At 42.7% G+C, this 20,262-nt stretch overlaps 1 protein-coding gene across 1 annotated transcript in view; it reads left to right on the top strand.

Annotated features, from left to right (window-relative positions):
• The window catches only part of SUCLG2 (succinate-CoA ligase GDP-forming subunit beta), a 216,116-nt gene that overhangs the window by 108,968 nt on the left and 86,886 nt on the right, over positions 1–20,262 (top strand). Inside the window, exons 3-7 of the mRNA XM_083426277.1 lie at positions 2,630–2,729; positions 2,822–2,912; positions 8,275–8,427; positions 10,800–10,889; positions 15,924–16,020. Of these exons, the coding sequence (XP_083282403.1) occupies positions 2,630–2,729; positions 2,822–2,912; positions 8,275–8,427; positions 10,800–10,889; positions 15,924–16,020 (531 nt within the window). The remainder of the gene's footprint in view (positions 1–2,629; positions 2,730–2,821; positions 2,913–8,274; positions 8,428–10,799; positions 10,890–15,923; positions 16,021–20,262) is intronic.

Raw genomic sequence — 20,262 nt, 5'->3', positions numbered from 1 at the left:
ACGGCGGCAAATAGGAATTGGTTGTGGTGCGCTTTGTGAGAGTCGGATCTTTAAATAAAATGGAAGAGGCGACACTGGAGGAGCGAATCAGCTTGGTAAATACTAAACCATCAGGCCTAGTTACTGTAAAATAAGATTTGGCTGGTTTACTTCATTTTCCAGAGCTTGGGCAAATAACTGTGGAATTAAATTACTCCATGTCACTTTCCCCTAGGGTGTCAGGAACCTGTTTGTAAAGTGTTCCGCTAAGTCGCTATATTGATTAGTACTTGAGGTCTAACCTTTCCATAGTTATGCTTACTTTCCTTATGCACTTATTTATGGCTTTCATACTTGTTGCCTTGAAAGTTCTTTCACGGCCTTGATGCTCTTTTGGCAGGTTCACTGCCACTGTTTTTTTTAACCACCTCTTTCATCCCTCCCTTACCCCTCTCTCTCAGTCTGTCTTCTCTCCTTATTTGTTGTTGCCAAGTAAAAAGTAATCAGTATGCAGGCTATGAATGCCACTGACTTGGCCTGAAGAGCCTGTGGCACAAAGGGTAATGATCGCAGTCATAATTGACAGCACTTACCATGGTGCATACAAGGCTTTCATTGTCGGGATGGTTAGCGACTCAAAGTAATCTAATTAAATGCTCGTAGCGTCTATTAACAATGCCAAAATAGATGTTTTATCACAGTGAACGGAGCAATTCCTGGCTTTTGCTATCATCAGTTGGAAAGTGGCTTATTTAAAAAAAAAATTCATCTTAATAATTTGTATGCTTAGACAACACAGATATAAAACTGGATTCGTTCTTTATTTGATTTTTTGGTTGCATTTAAATTTCCTTGTTATGTGCCTTTTGGCGGCATGAATTATAGAAAAGCTGGGGATGGGGGAAAGCGGGGGGCGGGGGGTATTGGAATGCACGGCAGATCTTCAAGGGGAAGGATTTAAGGTTCAAAGTGATACGTGTCAAAAAATAAGTGCTTGGGAAGCAGATCTTTTCTAGTGCACACCTCCGACAAGCTGTGTGGAAGGGAGAATGCAATTTCTTTTTCTGGCTTAAATTTGATGCTTTCATAATAGGAAAACACACACACAAAATTTAACTCATCAATCCCGTTGCAAGCTCTGTATGCATAGATCACCTAGGATTCTCAGTAACAAGCCAGATATGAGCGTCAAATCTTAGATGTCCCACTTCTTTTATAATAGCAGCTTGGGTGGGGTGGGGTGGGGTGTGTCAGTGGGAATCTCCGTTTGGATGGAGTCGCACAGTTTGGAGGCACTCCGTGCTCCAGCTTTGTTGCTTGTGGTCCAGGTGGCCTCTGAGGCCGTGTGTGCATATTTCCAATGTCGACTGGTTGCCCCTTCTGAGTTAGGGTTGATCGGCCACAATGATCCATGCTCATGCGACTTCAGGATTGGACTTCTGTCATGTGCTTTGTGTGGGGCTACCTGGTGAACCCATATTCACCTATTTTGTAGCAGCTGCACCTGCTGCCCATTCGCTACAAAGCCCAATACGAATGTTAGTGTACGAACCCATACTACACAGGCCCCCCACTATAAAAAGAAGCTCCTTATCTCATATCTGCCCTAGGACTTTGTGTTCTGTCAGGAATGCTCTCCCCATGGTCCATTGATGGGCAAGGCCCAATATCACCGGGGGAGGGCCTTTACCACGACAGTTTCCTGATTTTGGAACTCCATCCCTGTGGAAATACAACGTTCTCCTCACTGAGGGTATTTAAAAGTCAATTGAAAAGACTTTTCTTCAGACAGGCATTTGAGTGAGGGCTGTAACTCAGATGAGCTTGTTTAAAACCACTGTGCTGTTTGAATTATTGAATTATTGAACTGACGCTCTTATTTTATGTTATTTTATTGGGTGTGTGCGCTACCCTGCTATACTTTGGATGAAGGACAGTCTAGGGAAAAGGCAAAAACTAATTTTCAAATTTTATTTATTTATTAAAAATCGTTGACCACTTGCCTTTCGGAGTGGTGCACAACAGACTCAGACAATAAATTCGTTCACAAAATTGCATTCATATTAAAATCCCTCAAACCATTAAATAGCCTGTCTATAAAATCACCATCGGTTAGTAGAACAAGGACAGAGCACAGCAGCAAAATGTAAAGAGCAAGGGAAACAAATAGCTGGGTAGAAGAGTACATTGTATTACGTTACAATTTATATGTCACTTTTTGACCAAAATGGCCCCAAAGCAGTGAACAGTCCAAAAGAGAAATACAATAAAAATACAACAGACCAATCAAAGAAACATAAAATAGCAAAGTCACCTAACACCCACCCACCACACTGAATATACATTTGTACATTGAATGAATATATATTCTCTCACTACTGACACAGCTTCCAAGCATTGTATTTAGAAGCCAGGTTAAGTCATATCTCCACCCCCTCCACTCCCAGTCTGCTCCCATTTCTCATCTAGGTGTGTGCCCATCCAAAAACAGTTTCCCAAGAGATGTGTCCTCAGCCTCATTGCAGTCTGATGGAGTGACCAGTAGTGACCCAAAGTGGACGTTTCTCTTTGGGGCTGTCCCAGTGGTGGCAGGTCTCACGACAACATGGTTTGGATCGCACAACAATGTGCCTTGCGTTTTGTTTCACAGATGCTACAGAAATTGTGTTGAAGGCTCAAATCTTGGCCGGAGGAAGAGGAAAAGGTGTTTTCAGCAGCGGGCTGAAAGGAGGCGTGCATCTAACCAAGGAGTAAGTTGGTAAATTACAGCAGTATTATCTGTTTGTTTTTTTAAGCCATCCATCTTAATGTAGATTTTTGCCTTTCTCTCTCCCTTTTCTAGCCCTAAAGTGGTAGGGGAGCTTGCTGAACAGATGATTGGATACAATCTCACCACGAAGCAAACTCCGAAGGGTGGTGTCAAAGTTCAGAAGGTAAGAGAGTCCCCCACCTGCAAATCATAATAAATGTTGTCAGGTGTAGCTTGAAGCTAGTGGGCGCATTGCAATATGTCTTGTGCTGAGTGAGGCAATTGGTCCATCTGCCTCAGTACTGTTGACACGGAATAGCATTGGTCCTCCAGGGTCTCAGATAGGCCTTTTCCAGCCCTAGCTGGAGATTCTGGGAATATGAAACAGTTGCCCATCCTTTTCACAGGAAAGCTAGCTGTCTGATGGATGCAGGGCTGATATGGACTTGATATGGTGGGATTATCAGGAAGAGGGTTTGAGAGTGTGAAGGGAGGCTTGGCAAATAGAAGTTAATAACAAGCAATAATCTAGCAGGAAAAGCAGGAACTAGATTATGCCCAATGAATGCTAAATGCGATAAGCAGATAATAAGAAATCATTCTTGACTTAAAACGTTTATCCCAGGCTGCAGTTAACTGCTCCCTTTTATGTACAGAAGTCACATTGATTTCACTGGATCTGTAATAATTGTGTGCAGGATCATTGCCAGGATGTTTTAGGTGCATGAAAATGACACCCATCTTTCCTAAATGCATGTGCTCTAAAAAGGGCCCATATCTCTCTAGTTACTGCTTAAAAACTGCCTTTGGTACACCGACAGGGAAATGTTTCTCTTTCACTTGCAATTGAAATATTGCACATCCATTATTAGATGGTTAGGCTTGAAAAGCAGGCTTTCTGCTTTTCTTCTGAAATCGATATGAAATGAAAGCCTTGTATGTTTAGAACAGATTATTCAAATGAATGTGCACTGAAGTGCCCTTTTGATGTTCTCCCAACCGCGTGGAAGCTGCTTATCTGTCAAGAGCTCCTGCGCAGCTGAAAAAAAAATGTTTAAGTGACCCAACTGTGTGGGCAGTTTTTATTAATGACTAGTGTGGGTGAGAGAAAGGGATGGAGAAGCATGTTGATGGAATTTGCAGATGACATTAAGGTAGGAGGCAATGTCAAGTAATTTGGGAACCAACGCTGAATATTTTTGCAATGAGATGAGACCAAATCAGCTTGGGGGGGGGGAATGGCGAGGGGGAAAGATAATGGTATTTATTGGTGGATCACAAGATGACTATGAGCCATCACAAGATTTTTAAAGTGTCCCAGTGGACGAGACAATATTGAGGCCAGAAATTGTTGGAGAAGATTTCTTTTAATGACAACCTCAGAAGGCCAGTGAACACACTGCAACTTAGAAAAGACAGAACGTATTCTTATTCACACTGGCGTATTGTCTGAGCTTGACTAAGGCCTTCTGAACATTTCTGCCCTCAATACAGGCTATCAGGACTATTTCTGTCATGAGACAGTTCTTTTCCCCTTTCCCTTCCACAGTTTGTGGGATGATCACCAACATCAAGCATGTAGATTTGCTCCAAAGCTGTGCTCGTTAACAACTATAAGCCATCAAAGTGGTACCGTTTCAAAGAGGGCAGATTCAGTCCATTGAATGGCATAGAAGGGTGTTTCTGCCTGCTGACACATCTGAATTTTGTGTCTAATTTCTCAACCATACTTGAAGAAGAAGAAGAAGAAGAGTTTGGATTTGATATCCCGCCTTTCACTCCCTTTAAGGAGTCTCAAAGCGGCTAACATTCTCCTTTCCCTTCCTCCCCCACAACAAACACTCTGTGAGGTGAGTGGGGCTGAGAGACTTCAGAGAAGTGTGACTAGCCCAAGGTCACCCAGCAGCTGCATGTGGAGGAGTGGAGACGCGAACCCGGTTACCCAGATTACGTGACTACCGCTCTTAACCACTACACCACACTGGTGTAGAAAGATGAATACAAGTTGGAACATTAAAAGTGAATTGCTGCTAAAATGATTTGGTCTGTCGCTGTAAAAAACCATTTGCTCAGACTAAAATGATCATAAATATGAGGAGCAGAGGTTACAAGTCTGTTGAGGACAACTCATGGAACTTGGCCATAGATTAAACTCATTGCCCCGAGTCAGATAATTGCAAGTTCTTTGGCTCCCGTACAAGTAGATCTCTGCTTTCCTTCATTGGAATGGCCATTTCAGTACAGAAAGAAAGAATCAGAGCAACTACTTTAACCTGTTTTCAAAAGACATGGAGCACAATCTATTTCCTATTTGAAGTCCGTTTTGCGCACTCCCTAGTCATTGCAAATACATGTGGATTTATCCACAACAAACAATTTCCCTTCTTTCATCTCACCTTCCTAGCTTTCCTTGAAGCTTACAAGGACAGAAGCATGTCATGGTTGTTTGTTTGTTTGTTACATTTATATGCCACCTTTATCTTCCAAGGAGCTCAAGGTGGTACACAGGGTTCTCTTCCTCCCCATTTCATCTTCATGAAAACCCCGTGAGGTAGGTTAGCCTAAGGGATGGTGATTGGGCCAAGGTCACCCAGGGAGATTCAAACTCTGGTCTCCCAGGTCGTAGTCCAGTCCTCTAACCGTTACGCCACACTGGCTGCCCTGTGCTAAATGGCACACAGTCTCCTGTGTTAACCTTCTGTAGTCCGTGAATTGGATGCATGTGTGTGTTTGGGGCCATTGTCCCCCCACCACAGTAATTATTTTAAAATGTTAGACATATTTGGCAGATGTCAAACACTATAAAATTCACTCTGTAGCGAGGATTGTGAAATATGGACTTACTTCCTCTCCACCTCTATTGCCGCCTCTGTTTTATACCCACCCCACCCCTGCTCCCAGAAGCCTGGGGATGTGATTCTGCAAGTGGTAGCAAGAACCACAAATGCAGAATCCTCAGCAACCCAATGAAACTACAGTTCTGAGGCTTGCTGGGAGGGAGGGACTAGGAACATTGTGGTTTATGTCCTGAGTACAGATGATGTCCTTATCAACAAATGAGCTTTAGAAGGTAAAGACTTTCCTTTCCCTGAAGTAATGCTTAATATGTTGGTGCAAGATCAATCTGTCTTAAATAAACAGCACTCCCCTCGGCGCCTTCAGAAGTTGGCAGCTATTTTATAGGTTTACATAAAATTCTCTTACGGCCTCATGGCATTTGGAGAACCTGGTTATCTGCAAAGACAGTTTCCGTTTATCACAACTCACTACCTGTCCCTTTTCTCCGAGCAATTAGAGAATTAACTTTATTAAAGTTTGAATTAAAGATCTGGGTGATTATTTTTTTAAAAAGAAAGACTTCAATGTCATGGTAGATCCTTGGAAGATATTACACAACCTCTCAGTAATGGGTTCTAAATACAGGAGTCCATTCATTCATTTAAATTCATAGCGGTCCTCATCTTGAAGGCTTGGAGCAGAAATAATATAGTGCAAGGTAAAAGAGCATTCACAAAAGCCAGTCTACACGGATATATCCTGAAAGATGCTAAGATTTCTAAGAGGTGGAAGTGCTGTCAGTATGGGGCAGCCACTAAAAATGTGTTTTCATGCCCTCTTTATTCCTTAATCTAGGGTATATATTGAGTCAAAGCCTGTTTGATTTTCAAAAGCAACTGAGGGGAAGGGATATGTTGGCATTTAGATTAGAATGCTGAGTTTCCACCTCTTCTCAAAGCATTAGGAGAATAACATAAGGCATTACAGTGGTACCTTGGGTCTTGAATTTAATCCATTCCGGGCATCTGTTCGACTCCCGAAACCATTTGAAAACCAAGGCACGGCTTCCTATTGGCTGCAGGAGTTTCCTGCACTCAGTCGGAAGCTGTGGAAGCCACGTTGGACGTTCGACTTCTGAAAAACATTCACAAACCAGAACACTTACTTCTGAGTTTATGGTGTTCAGGAGCCGATTTGTTCAACAATTAAGCCATTCGGGAACCTTTGATATGGATCAGATCAAAGGCCACTGAAGTCCAGATTCCTGTTTTCCACCCTGGCCAACCAGATCCCTCTAGGAAGCCCATGAGCAGGGCCTGTCTATGTGCAACCGCAGAGTAAGAGGGACCAATACAGAAATGATGGTTATGAGCTGGCTGAACATTGCATGCCACAGGCCATTTGTATTCAAACAGCATAGTGTGGTGAAGGAGACCACCGCAAGCCTGTATAAGAGTCTAAGAAGATTGCCCATCTTGTCCACCATCCTCTTTTCACAGTGGCCAACCAGTTGCTTATGGGAAGCCTAAAAGAAGGAACTGAGCGCAACAGCACTCTCCCCACTTGTGATTCCTATGCATTCAGAGGCATAATGAAGTAGAACAGAGCCGTCATAAGCGGCCACTAACAGATAGCAGAGGAGGATTGCAAGGGACAAATGGATATATGCAATGTCGGGCACAAACCACTATTATTATTATTGCAATTGTTGTTATTATATTTTTAAAGATCTGAATTCTGTTCAAAGTTGCCCAGAAATCTGTACCTGAATTACTGCAACAAATTAGAGCGTACTGTATTTGTATTAATTTCTTCAAATGCCAAGGCTTTTTTTTAAAAAAAGGGGTTGTGTGCTTTTTTGGTTTTGGAAGGAAGGAAGGAAGGAAGGAAGGGGGTACAAAATGTAGATAAAAAGAGGGGTACATGCAGTGCTATTTTTCAAGAAAAAGAAGTGCCAGAACTCACCACAAACACCTCCCTTGATCTCTTATAATGGCAATGATGCCCACCTGAGAGGTGCCAGAACTGAGTTCCAGCTGGAAAAAAAAGCCCTTGTTAAGTGTCAGGGGAGGAAGGGGAGAGAGAGATTCTCAGAAATGGGAAAATAGCAAAAACAAATATATGGGATATCAACAAAACACTGCCATTTGGGTTCGTTCATATCCCTGCTCAGCCATAAATACCTCACTGGGAGACCTTGGACCAGTCAGTGTTTCTCAGCCTAACCTAACTCACACAGGAAACCCTCAGTTTTCTAAAAGAAGAAGATGTAAGATAATTCTCCCATCATTCTCAGCTTTGGACAAAGTTAAAATTGCCCCTTTTAAATTTCTCTCTTATTTTTATTTCCTTTGATGTAAGGGCTTGCTAATAGGACCAAGGTAAGTATACTGTTCCTGCATTTGTCTCAAATAACTTGTCAAAACGTCCCTCCTTAGTTTGTGGTAGTTTCTCCTCTCGTGTTCTCTCATCTCCATTGTGGGTTATTTCCATAATCCTGAGGAAAATGAAATGGAAAGGAACTGTATGATACCAATGTCCTAATGAAGTCATTGATTTCTTCCGTGACGAGAGAAATCAATGATGGATTCAAGAATGTGAGTCGAACTCCAGTGCACATTTATTACAGTACAATGTGTTCTCTCTGAATAATGGCCACTTCCTCACTCGGAAGCCTGAATTTCCAACGCAGCTAACAAAATACTGTCTCCGTTGGATATTGCCTGCAAAGACGTGCTAATAATACATTGCCAAATTGTACTTTGCAGGTCATGGTGGCAGAAGCACTAGACATTTCAAGAGAAACTTACTTTGCAATATTAATGGATCGAGCTTGCAATGGACCTGTTCTGGTTGGCAGCCCACAAGGTGGGGTTGATATAGAAGAAGTGGCAGCTAAAAGCCCGGAACTCATCTTCAAGGTACATTTCAAAGCTTGGTGGCATAAGTTTTTAAAAATATTATTATTATTATTATTATTATTATTATTATTATTATTATTATTATTATTATATCATCACCACCAGCAGCAGCAGCAGCAGCAGCAAACCTTGTATGGGAAATTGGAGCTTCCCATGACCCCAGCTTGAAAATTTCTTCCAATATCATGAAAAAGCAAACTGGGCGTTTTGCCAGGTTCATACAGCACACAATAACAGGTCTAACTTGGTTTGGTTTGGTTTCATTGGGAACAGCAACAGGCAGCTTACAGTACAAATGGAAAACTGTGCTGGAGATTGTCAGCTATGGCTGGGGTACTGGATTGGATCCGCATCATTATCTCCCATTCCCCTGCGGACCAAGTTTGGCTGGTGAGCAGCTCTGACCCAAATCATGCAGGCGAAAACATTGTTCTTTGCATCCCTGACAACTATCACTTCTTTTGCAGTGTATGCATTTGACTATTTGACTGTGTATGCATTTGACTATTACAGTAGCAGTTCTCAGATGAAGATTGATTGATACATTTATTCTTTGCCGCTATTAGATCAGGTCCTCTGTGTGTACAGTGAATGTGTGTGCAGGGGCCAGCTTCACCTGCTGCTTGCAGAGACCATGCACACAGTGGCCCACATAGAACCCTGCCATTTCTGAGTTTGCAATTGTATGGCTCGCAGTCTCCATGCGTACAAGATATGTTCATTTGGCGCATTGCAAAATGGGCTGTTCATGTGCCAAACACGTGTTATATTGGAGGGGTCAGAGCTCAAGGTGCTTTGCGTGGAGATGGCCCTAGGCTGAAATTCTGGTATCTCCAGTTGAAAGGATTACAGTTTGCAGAGACTTTGAAGAGTTTCAGCTACTCAGTGTAGCTTCTGGGATAGATAGGACCAGTGGTCTGAACAAAGTATTGCAGAGCTGCATGTGTTCACAGACACTTCTCCTGACAGAGGAGTATCATAGCAAGTCAAACGATGACTTACCAGGACTGCAAATCTGATGGCTCCCTGAGAGGAGCTTAACACTCGCGCTGCTCCTTCCCAGTCCTTTTACTTTAGCTCAGCATGGCAACTAAGCCAACTTCCGGCTTAGTGTGTCATCTGAACCCAAGATACAGTTAAGCCATCTCCTCCTGGACCAAAACAAAGCTCTTAATATTCCATACCCCAGCTGCAGCCTAAAGGCGCACATTCTAAGAGAATATTTGCCACCAGATTCTGCTGGTTTTCCAAACTGGCCCTAATGAGAAAGGTCACTTAGGTTGAACACAGTGGGGCTTCCCTCTGAGAAAGAAAATTGGAGTGTCAAGCTTCCACAATCATAGAGGCGATTTCATGAGGGGAGCATCCAAACAAACAAGTACTGTATTTTTTGCTCTATAAGACTCACTTTTTCCCTCCTAAAAAGTATGGGGAAATGTGTGTGCGTCTTATGGAGCGAATGGAGGCTGCGCAGCTATCCCAGAAGCCAGAACAGCAAGAGGGATTGCTGCTTTCACTGTGCAGCGATCCCTCTTGCTGTTCTGGCTTCTGAGATTCAGAATATTTTTTTTCTTGTTTTCCTCCTCCAAAAACTAGGTGTGTCTTGTGGTCTGATGCGTCTTATAGAGCGAAAAATACGGTATTGTTTCCTTATATTGTCCAGCAGTGGCTATCTGTCTGGTTCTGCTCCTCTATAAATTAGTCTCTATTGCCCCCTCAGCAAGAAAATACTCTTTCGCTCCTTAGCAATATGAATGGTTTACTGGCTGTTATGAAATGCCCCCCCCCCCCCACACACATTAGAGCTAGTTGTTATTTCATGTTACTGTACTGGAATGCTTGATTGTATTTTGACCTTCTAATAGTGGTTACAGTCTTAAAAGTATTTCTCATGAGACAGTCACTTAGCAACAAGGATCCCTTTTATACATTTGGTGAGCTAACGGTACATGCATGCGGAGTTCCATAATGCACATTTGAAACGTACACAAACAGAGAAACGTTACCGGGCATTGACACCAGTGCTCTGGTTCCTTGCCAGAACCAGTCACAAAAATTAACAGACTAAGTATTCATCGATGCCATCTGTACAGTAATTAAAAGTGAAAACCGGTGTCAGATTGTCTTGTCAGCATGCCACCCTGAAGAATTACATAGTTTTTTGGAGGGACTCTCTTCCCTGGCTGGCATAGTAATTATAACATACCCTATAGGCAGCTGCTATAGCCTCAGTCTCAGACTTTTGGCAACTTGCCACATTTTAATTAATAACTTGCAAATATATATTAAGCATTTTGGGGGTGCTTTTGAAGTTATGGGTCTGTTTTCAAACTGAATATCCTAGTTCTGTTTTGTGCACTTTATTGCAACAGGAGGAAATAGATATTTTTGAAGGGGTGAAGGATCTTCAAGCCCAACGGCTGGCAGAAAATCTGGGATTCAAGGGACCTCTGCGACAGCAGGTAATTTTTTCCAGGAACAAGACCGTGACTGCATTCAGATGTCTGGGACCCTTTTCCACTCAGTAGTTCTCTGGAGTTCCAGGAACTTTTTATACTTAGGGAGGATTGCACTCAGTGTGGCAGTGACCTTGGTGGCATCAGAGCTAATGGGATACCACTGCCTCTGGTTTCCTTTCTCATTTAGGAGTTACGGCAGACAATCGGTGTTCAAAATACGGGTTCCAACTAAATCATACTCGGAGCAGATCCTTTGAAATCCATGGACTTAAGCCGATCGCAATAATTGATTTCAGTGGGTCAGCCCTTCAGTGTAACTTGGTTGGCTTCATCCCAAGAATCTATTCTTAGAGCATGCCTACTTGGCTTGGGATAACAAATAGATAGGATCTAGATGTAGGCTTGCTGAGCGTAGAACCATTGAAATAAATGGATCTACTCTGAGCTGGACTAAGTTTGAATACAACACAATAAGCCTTTCACTGCTTACTGGAAATGGCCTCCTACTTTCTTCAGGCATTACTTTGAATTGTGCTTCCCCGTCCGTCTTTCCAGAAGCACATTCCCAGAATTCCATCACGTCCCATGACCAAGAAACAGCATCAGTGTCCCATATGTAGGTGAAGGGGTGGTGCTTTCCTTTCTCCAGGACACAGGAATTTCCACCATTTGTAATTGTTTGCAAATCCCTGCTCCTGGGTGCAGCTTTATGATGAGGACAATGTCAAGTGGTGCCCCAACGGCTGTATGTAGAGTGTACAAGATTACATGCATCCACAGTATACAAACTGTCCATTTTTTACTCTGCATAACAATGGAAATTTATATTATATTACAGTGGTACCTCGCAAGACGAATGCCTCGGAAGACGAAAAACTCGCAAGACGAAAGAGTTTTCCGTTTTCTGAGTTGCTTCGCAAGATGGATTTCCCTATGGGCTTGCTTCGCAAGACAAAACGTCTTGCGCCTTTTTTTAAAAAAACCGCCAATGCATTCCTATGGGAAACCGTCAATGCATTTCCTATGGGAAACCGTCAATACACAGCGGTGCTTCGCAAGACGGAAAAACTCGTAGAACGAAAAAACTCACAGAACGAATTAATTTCATCTTGCGAGGCACCACTGTATATTAATTATAGTCGTACCTTGGATCCTGAATGCCTTGCGAGTCGAATGTTTTGGCTCTCGAACACCGCAAACCCAGAAGCAAGTGTTCTGGTTTGTGAACATTCTTTGGAACCAGAACGTCTGACGTGGCTTTCACCGCTTACCATTGTCTGCAGGAGCTTCCTGCAGCCAATCAGAATCCGCGCCTTGGTTTCCGAACATTTTGGAAGTAGAACGGACTTCCGGAACGGATTCCGTTCGACTTCCGAGGTACGACTGTATATTAATTAATTATTTTAATTTCAGTTCTACTCTGCCCTTCCCTTCCTCCCAAAGGAGCCCAGTGCAGCAAACCATAAAATAGCAAATACAATACAAATATAAACAGGTAGCTCTTCATTCTTCCACTGGATGCTTAAGAGAAATGTCCCTGGCCATCCCTTCCAAGGTAGCCAATCCTGAAAAATCAATGTGAAGATGCCTGCTGATTGAAATGGCTCTGGAATGCAGTGTTGATCTTTTTGCCACTACCATCCAACACTTCTGCAATTTTTCTACAGAATTTTTTCCCTGCAGTTTTCTTCAGGTTATTATTGAAAAGCAAAAGCTTGCCATTTTGTAGATGGTAGATTCTCAGCATGCATTTCACTCCTCTCAAAATTTATCATTCATGTTCCAAAATGGGAGCATGAAAATGCAAGCCACCAGGCCCGTTTTGCAACTAGCTTAATCTTTATTTTACTGCTCTGGGAAGAGAAGGATGATAAATTGTTTTTTTGTGAGGGGTTTTGCACAGAATTTCCCATATCATCAAAATGCCACTTTTGTAAAACCTTTGAATTTTTAATACACCACTTCTAATTAATTTCTATCCCAACTGTGCAATTAACAAATGCATAATCATTAAGATGATTAACACCCATTTGAAGATTTAGCAGTATCTTTAATGAGAGAGAATTATTATTAAATCTTTCTAGCTTTGCATGTTCTAGCACTTAATTATTAGCACAATGCATGAACTGCTTAACTAAACAACAGCTAATACATTTCTTCCCATGTGCTATAACCTTTGCAGTGTGATTTACTGGAGCATAGAAACATAATGGCTACATCAGTACAATCAAAGGTCTATTTAATTTGGTCTTATCATAATCGTTTATATTCCCCAGTAGGTAGATGCCAGAAGAATTCTAGTTAGTACGACAGTGAAATTCTTCCGTTTAACATACTGTGGAGTCCTTGTGACAAATCTTAATACTGCTTGACGACTGCCTTGTGGGGTGTTTTTTTGGAGGGTGGGCTAAATTTCAGTTTATACTAACATTTTCCATTAGTATCCAAATTATTTCAAACATTAATGTGGAGAACTTTACTATAAACATGGTAAATACTTCATTTGATAAAACGTATGGTTAGGGAACTGCCATTTGTTCTTCAGATTCAAAACATTTGGGGTTTATAGTTCTGGTCGTGTGGAGCGGTTCATTCAAATTAGAATTGGATCCATTCTTTAAAGGCCTTGACTGATGTTCTGTGCACAAAAGTGGCTTATATCAGTGAGAACCATAAGCGCCGTTGGGATTAAGTAAACTATGAACAGCTACAAGTAGTCACTAAATCACTTATGGCATCAGCATGTGGAATCCTTGGGCAGCCGGGAGAACCCACAGCTGATGCCTGCCCTCCCCCCAGCTCCATGCTTTGAGCAGCACCACAGCTACCATTTTAATTCCCCCCCCCCCAAATGTCCCTGATCATCGTACGGTTGCTCTGGGGCACTGTGAGAAATCAACATGGCGGTGTTCAGCCATCTAGTGCTGTCTCCGGCAACTACTGCTCTCCTCAAAACTCCCTAGGCCGCTGGTTCCCACTTATATAAGCCACAGAACATCAGTCAAGGCCTTTAAAGAATGGTTCTCATTGCCTCCTCCATCCACGTGAGGTCTGGAAGGTGGCAACATAAGAACAGGCCTTTTCTGTGGCGTCTCCCTGTTTGTGGGATGCTTTCCCCAGGGAAATTCATCTTGCACCTTCATTATATATCTTTAGGCACCAGGCGAAAATGTTCCTCTTCAACCAGGCCTTTGGTTGACTCTATGGCCTTTTAAATGTGTCTGTGGGAAGCAGGGGTTATTGTTTTGTTGTTTCTGTTATAACTATTTATCTGTGCTTTTATCTTGGGAACCGCCCTGAGATCTTTAGATGAAGGGCGGTATAGAAATCAATCAATCAATCAAATAAATTTTGAATGAGCAGCTCCACCAACAGAGGATGAGGCCTACCAGAGAGTACTTTGCCCATCCTAGAAAGCTGCCTTACCCTGCGGCAGACCCTGATCCATCTAGCTCAGTCTTAAGCTGACTGGCAGTGGCTTTCATGCAGGAGTTTTTCCAACTTTACCTGGAAATGGCTCTGCATTGAACCTTCTGCATGCCAAGCTGATAGGAGATCAGCAACATCTGGAGGTTGCCAGTTCCCCATCCCTGCTTTAGAGACGAGCATCCAAGGGACGCGGGTGGCGCTGTGGGTAAAAGCCTCAGCGCCTAGGGCTTGCCGATCGAAAGGTCGGCGGTTCGAATCCCCGCGGCGGGGTGCGCTCCCGCTGTTCGGTCCCAGCGCCTGCCAACCTAGCAGTTCGAAAGCACTCCCGGGTGCAAGTAGATAAATAGGGACCGCTTACTTGCAGGAAGGTAAACGGCGTTTCCGTGTGTGGCTCTGGCTCGCCAGAGCAGCGATGTCACGCTGGCCACGTGACCCGGAAGTGTCTCCGGACAGTGCTGGCCCCCGGCCTCTTAAGTGAGATGGGCGCACAACCCTAGAGTCTGTCAAGACTGGCTCGTACGGGCAGGGGTACCTTTACCTTTTTTATCCAAGGGCTAAGATTCCCCATGCAGTTATTTTATGAACAGCTTCCTCTATGTTGTTACCAGGTCAGCAGTTTGTTTCAAGGTAGGACCACTGGAGGGATGATGTGGCATATGGGGGGGGGGGCACACGCTCTTTCTTCCCCAAGACAGCTACAGACATCAGTCTGTCCATACTTCTGTTTAGCCTTGGAGTTGGCAACCAGAGGCTAGCTGATTCTTTTAGAGGCTTGCGGTTGTTGATGTGCAGTTGTTGATTCCCCAATATAATGACACAGAGGAACGAACTGTTAGATAAACCAGCCCCTGTTCCGTTGCTCCCGGTTATGGGCAATTATAAAAGTCTCAGCAGATCATGAAGTTAATGCCGTTTCTAAATAGTGGCCTCCCTATTTGCTTTTTTACAATTACATTTAAGGAATATGCAGCAGTTATTTAGTTAGTTCTGATCGTGTGTCAATGCTGCTTACCAGAAAACAGATAAGAGCTGAGTTTAGAGAGCAAAGAAGCCAATTTTTCAACAATTGTTTCTTCAGTCAGAGTTGCATTTTGATGCTGGAAGGGAGGGTTTATACATTTTCCAAACAAATTCAGCAACTAATCTGCATTTGTCAGCTGCATATTGCTTCACAGTTTCTGAATTTAGTCTCATTAAGGTAATCACTTTAACTTCAATATCAGCATAATGTATTCATTATCAACTCTCAAACTTGGTTCATTGTGCTTAAATTAAGTTTGTTTGAATTAATGACACTGCGCTCTCTCTTTTTTTTTAACTACAAAGTTCTATTTAGTGCACTGCGAAGAGTGAGCCTCTGTAATGTTTGACGTTTCAAATCAGCATTCCATTTCCTCCTGGCTAAAATAATCGGCCACTGATTTAAAAGCAATAGATAGCATTAGTGTTTCATAAAGGAAGGTTATTATGTCATTAACTTTTTTGTAGCTGCTTTTACACTGATGCAGAAAATACAAACATCTTTAGCGTCTTAATTCAGGATAATTCTCTGCCCGCCTCCGCTGGTTTCCTTTTGTGTAATTATGCACCACTTTTTTTCAACTTTAGGCTGCCGATCAAATTAAGAAGCTGTACAACCTTTTCCTGAAAATTGATGCCACTCAAGTTGAAGTGAATCCCTTTGGCGAAACTCCGGAAGGACAAGGTACGAAAGAGAAAAAGAAAGATTCAAAAAAGCATATTGATCTAGCAGAGAAATAGGAATTTCTAGATGAACTCACATGCATGGGAGTTCTATACTACACCCGTGTGCCAACATAACCTCCCTAATTTTCGAAGAAAATGTGCCATGGGCACACCATCTGCCTCTTTTCCACAGTTGTCACATTCAAAATCCCCACCTCCTTTCCAAGGTTTGACTGTGATGTGTGATTCTGCGCTCATCGATGTTAGACTCTTGTCCTGTTTGCTTGTTTCCTTGCATGAGCGAGTCCTGATTCCTGCCCAAAACATGATGACAGGGGCTCTTACAGAGATCTTCATTCACATAAGTAATGATACAAGCTCAGCAGGTGTCAGGAGTTCAGGAGCCAGGCAAAGAAGTTCAGAACTGAGCAGGAGCAACCAGGATGCCCCAACCAATTGAGAGCTGGACCAAGTGAGAGCTGGACCATGAAGAAGGCTGATCGCCGAAGAATTGTTTTTGAATTATGGTGATGGAGGAGACTCTTGAGTGTCCCATGGACTGCAAGAAGATCAAACCTATCCATTCTTAAGGAAATCAGCCCTGAGTGCTCACTGGAAGGACAGATCGTGAAGCTGAGGCTCCAATACTTTGGCCACCTCATGAGAAGAGAAGACTCCCAGGAAAAGACCCTGATGTTGGGAAAGCTGGAGGGCATAAGGAGAAGGGGACGACAGAGGACGAGATGGTTGGACAGTGTTCTCGAAGCTACCAACATGAGTTTGACCAAACTGCGGGAGGCAGTGGAAGACAGGAGTGTGTGGCGTGCTCTGGTCCAGGGGGTCACGAAGAGTTGGACACGACTAAACGACTAAACAACAACAGCCTCTGCCGCCTCCAGATCAAATGAAGCTCTACGCTCCATGGGAGAGGCGAAAGCGGGAGAGCCTCCATCCTTGGTTACCACAAACCCCACTACCACCCAGAGTTCTGCTTCTGCTTCATGAGTCTGAGCATGCCCGATCCTGACAGGACCACTGGGATTGTGACATTGAGAGGGGGACCAGAAGCACGTCCCTGCTCCTCTTGCTCCATGCGAGCACCCTAAATGCATGCACGCTCATGGCTAATTCTAAACAGACTTGCCTTCATAGCCATAGCTTGAAACTTACTTTAGGACTGCGCCTCATCTGGCTAACATGGCATTGAGTTAAAGGCCAATTAGACTCTCAACAGGATCTTTATCTCCCTTAACAGATGTTTATTTATGGGAGGCTTATATACACAACTCTTCTCGTAACAGCTTCCAGCATAGTTACTGTCACATTTCAAGCAGCCAAAATCTCATTTTCCATGGATTTTCCGCCCTATTGTTGCTTTACTTGATTATTTTCCCCATTTCTGATACAATATGTGAGTGAAACTTGTAATGATTCATTTTTGTCATAAGGAATGTTCAGAGACAATGCAAAAATGCAGTAGTTTCTCTCTTTCTCGACTGACAGACAGTATCCCAAGACCGTCCAAATCCCAAGAAACGTGTAGACTAGATTGAAGTCTAAATAGTGCAGTGCTTTTAGGGTGAACAAGCTTGTTTTTATTCTATTTTACTTCTGATATTTCTGGGAGAGTTTTGCACCATAGATAGTCACAAAAGCAATGTACACAACCCTCAATGAAGATACCCATCAATCAAAACAATTCAGCGTTTAAAACAAAACCCACAAGTAAAAACATAAGCTGTATTATGCTTGCTCATGGAATTTCATAAAATGCCTGCTGAATGGAAATATCTTTGCCTATCACCTGAAATTCAGCGGGGAAGGGCGTATCTGACTGCAAATGGGAATTCCACAGAATCAGGCCCACAAAGCCGAACCCTTTCTTCCTGGTGGATGTGAACCATAGATCTGATCCACTAACGGAGAAAGAAATATAACTGTGCATAAAGAAACCCAAATAAACGAGAAACCCTTAATGGCTCAATTGATTTGACATATTTTTTCCTACGTTTTGGTTGTCAAAATGCAGCAAGTTACCATCAGTTGTAGTCCACACAGTTATAAGCAAATAGCATAATCTTCTCCAGTAATTTGTATCTAACAGATAAACCCAGTAAGGAGAACTTGCCGCATTAGTGAATAAAACAGAATGTTTTGAGTCTTAGAGCGAAAATCTCTGGTTACTTAATGGCTCTCTTAAAAGCCACAGATCTTCGATGATGCAGGAAAGATACATTTCCCTTTGCCTCAAGATTGTGTTCCTTTGGACAAATGAAATATAGTAAAGTGACTTTTTTTATATAAAAAAAAGAGAGCAAAATATCATAAAAATAATTCATTTATAGTAACACATGGCAATAATTCAGAGATTGAATTACAGTCATGATCAAGTGTGTGTTTGTTTTATGACCGTAACACACAATAGTCAAATTAAACTGAATTATTGGGCGAAATGATTAATGATCAGAATTTACAAATGTTGCCTCTGTGCAGGAGCTGCTGCTCTCCCCCTCGCCTCTGAAAAAATTCCCTACGGCATTTTGAATAGATTTGTGGCACTACGAACAGAACAGTAAAAGAAACCAGATTCAAAAAAAATTGGAAAAGAAAGATGTATTATTTGTAAATTATTGTATTACACTTTCTAGCTGGATTCTAGGTGCTTTGCATTATACTAACTGCATGCAGATTAGGGCTGCAGCCACACAGCAGTTTATTCCATTTCCCTGATGTTTCCCTCACTGTTTATTTCTTTGTTGTATTTGAGCTTACACGTAATGTAAAAGACACTTCCAGAAAACTAATGGAATATGGCACATGTTTAGCACTCGTTTCCATGTGACCTGATTCCAGAAAAAAAATCCATTTGCAGCTCTCTTAACCCAGGAAATTGTGCGAGTAAAGTGACAGTATTTGGGGCAGGATCCCAGCACAGCACACTATACTTTCCTACCATTTTCATTGGGAGACAGAAGCATTCATGTGCACCAAGGGAGGGGGAGAAGCCATGTTGTTACGTGACATATTAATCACTGGTGTGAAAAGTCACATCTCCGCAACACAACAGGTATGAGAGGAACATTAGACAATGGAACAGAAGTTATAATCAGGAAATTCTGCCCATGTCTGAGGGTGGATCCTCATCAGTTAAATGTGAGCAGCCCCATCGACATCTATGGAAGTTATCAGCCATACAACCAAGTGAGATTTCAAGATTTCAGTCTCATGCTTACACTACTAAACATTTCCCATTCCTTTCAATGGAAGCCAATGCAGTAGGTAGTGGTGGGTTTATCGTATCTTGTGATCCTGGCCTCAATCCGGATACAGTAGTTTGCCATTGTTATGTAACATGCCAACAGGAACCTAGGATAGCGATCTTCGTTTACATTAGTTACAAGAAAGGAGATTCCAACTGAACATACGGAAAAACTTTCTGGCAGCAAGAGCTGTTCGACAGTGGAACAGTTTCCCTTGGGAGGTGGTGGACTCTCTTTCCTTGGAGGTTTTTAAGCAGAGGTTGGATGGCCATCTGTCATGGATGCTTTAGCTGAGATTCCTGCATTGCAGAGGGTTGGACATGATGACCCTTGGGTTCTTTCCAATTCTACGATTCTATGATTTCAAGACTGATGACAGAAGCCCATATAAATATCCTGCATTAATATTGGGAATGGCATTGGGTGTTTTGCATCCAGATGTATATCCACATTCAATCTATGAGTGCGGTTATGGATAGGATTTGAATGTTCTGCTGCTTTGGAGCAAGTAGGCAATTAGTTTACCTCCTGTACCCCCCCCCCGCCCCCGCCCCCCGCTGCTCATTAAAACCTGGATTAAATTAATATATATTTTTTCCATTGAAAGGAAATCGGTAGTCTTCAAAGAATGCAGAAATAACTGTTGGTGAAATAGGAGAACTTCACCTTAGGCCCCAGTGTGGTGTAGTGGTTAAGAGCGGTAGTCTTGTAATCTGGTGAACCGGGTTCGCGTCTCCGCTCCTCCATATGCAGCTGCTGGGTGACCTTGGGCCAGTTACACTTCTCTGAAGTCTCTCAGCCTCACTCACCTCACAGAGTGTTTGTTGTGGGGGAGGAAGGGAAAGGAGAATGTTAGCCGCTTTGAGACTCCTTAAAGGGAGTGAAAGGCAGGATATCAAATCCAAACTCTTCTTCTTCATCATCATCATATGCACTGTGTATTTAAGGCAGTATCATACCACTTTAAGCAATGGTCGCTTCCCCCAAGGACTCTTGGGAAT

This window comes from Podarcis tiliguerta, assembly GCF_965153285.1.
Source record: "Podarcis tiliguerta genome assembly, chromosome: 2".
Lineage (NCBI taxonomy): Eukaryota > Metazoa > Chordata > Lepidosauria > Squamata > Lacertidae > Podarcis > Podarcis tiliguerta.
Note: the sequence above shows the minus strand (reverse complement) of the source record. Positions and strands in the feature narration are given on the sequence as shown.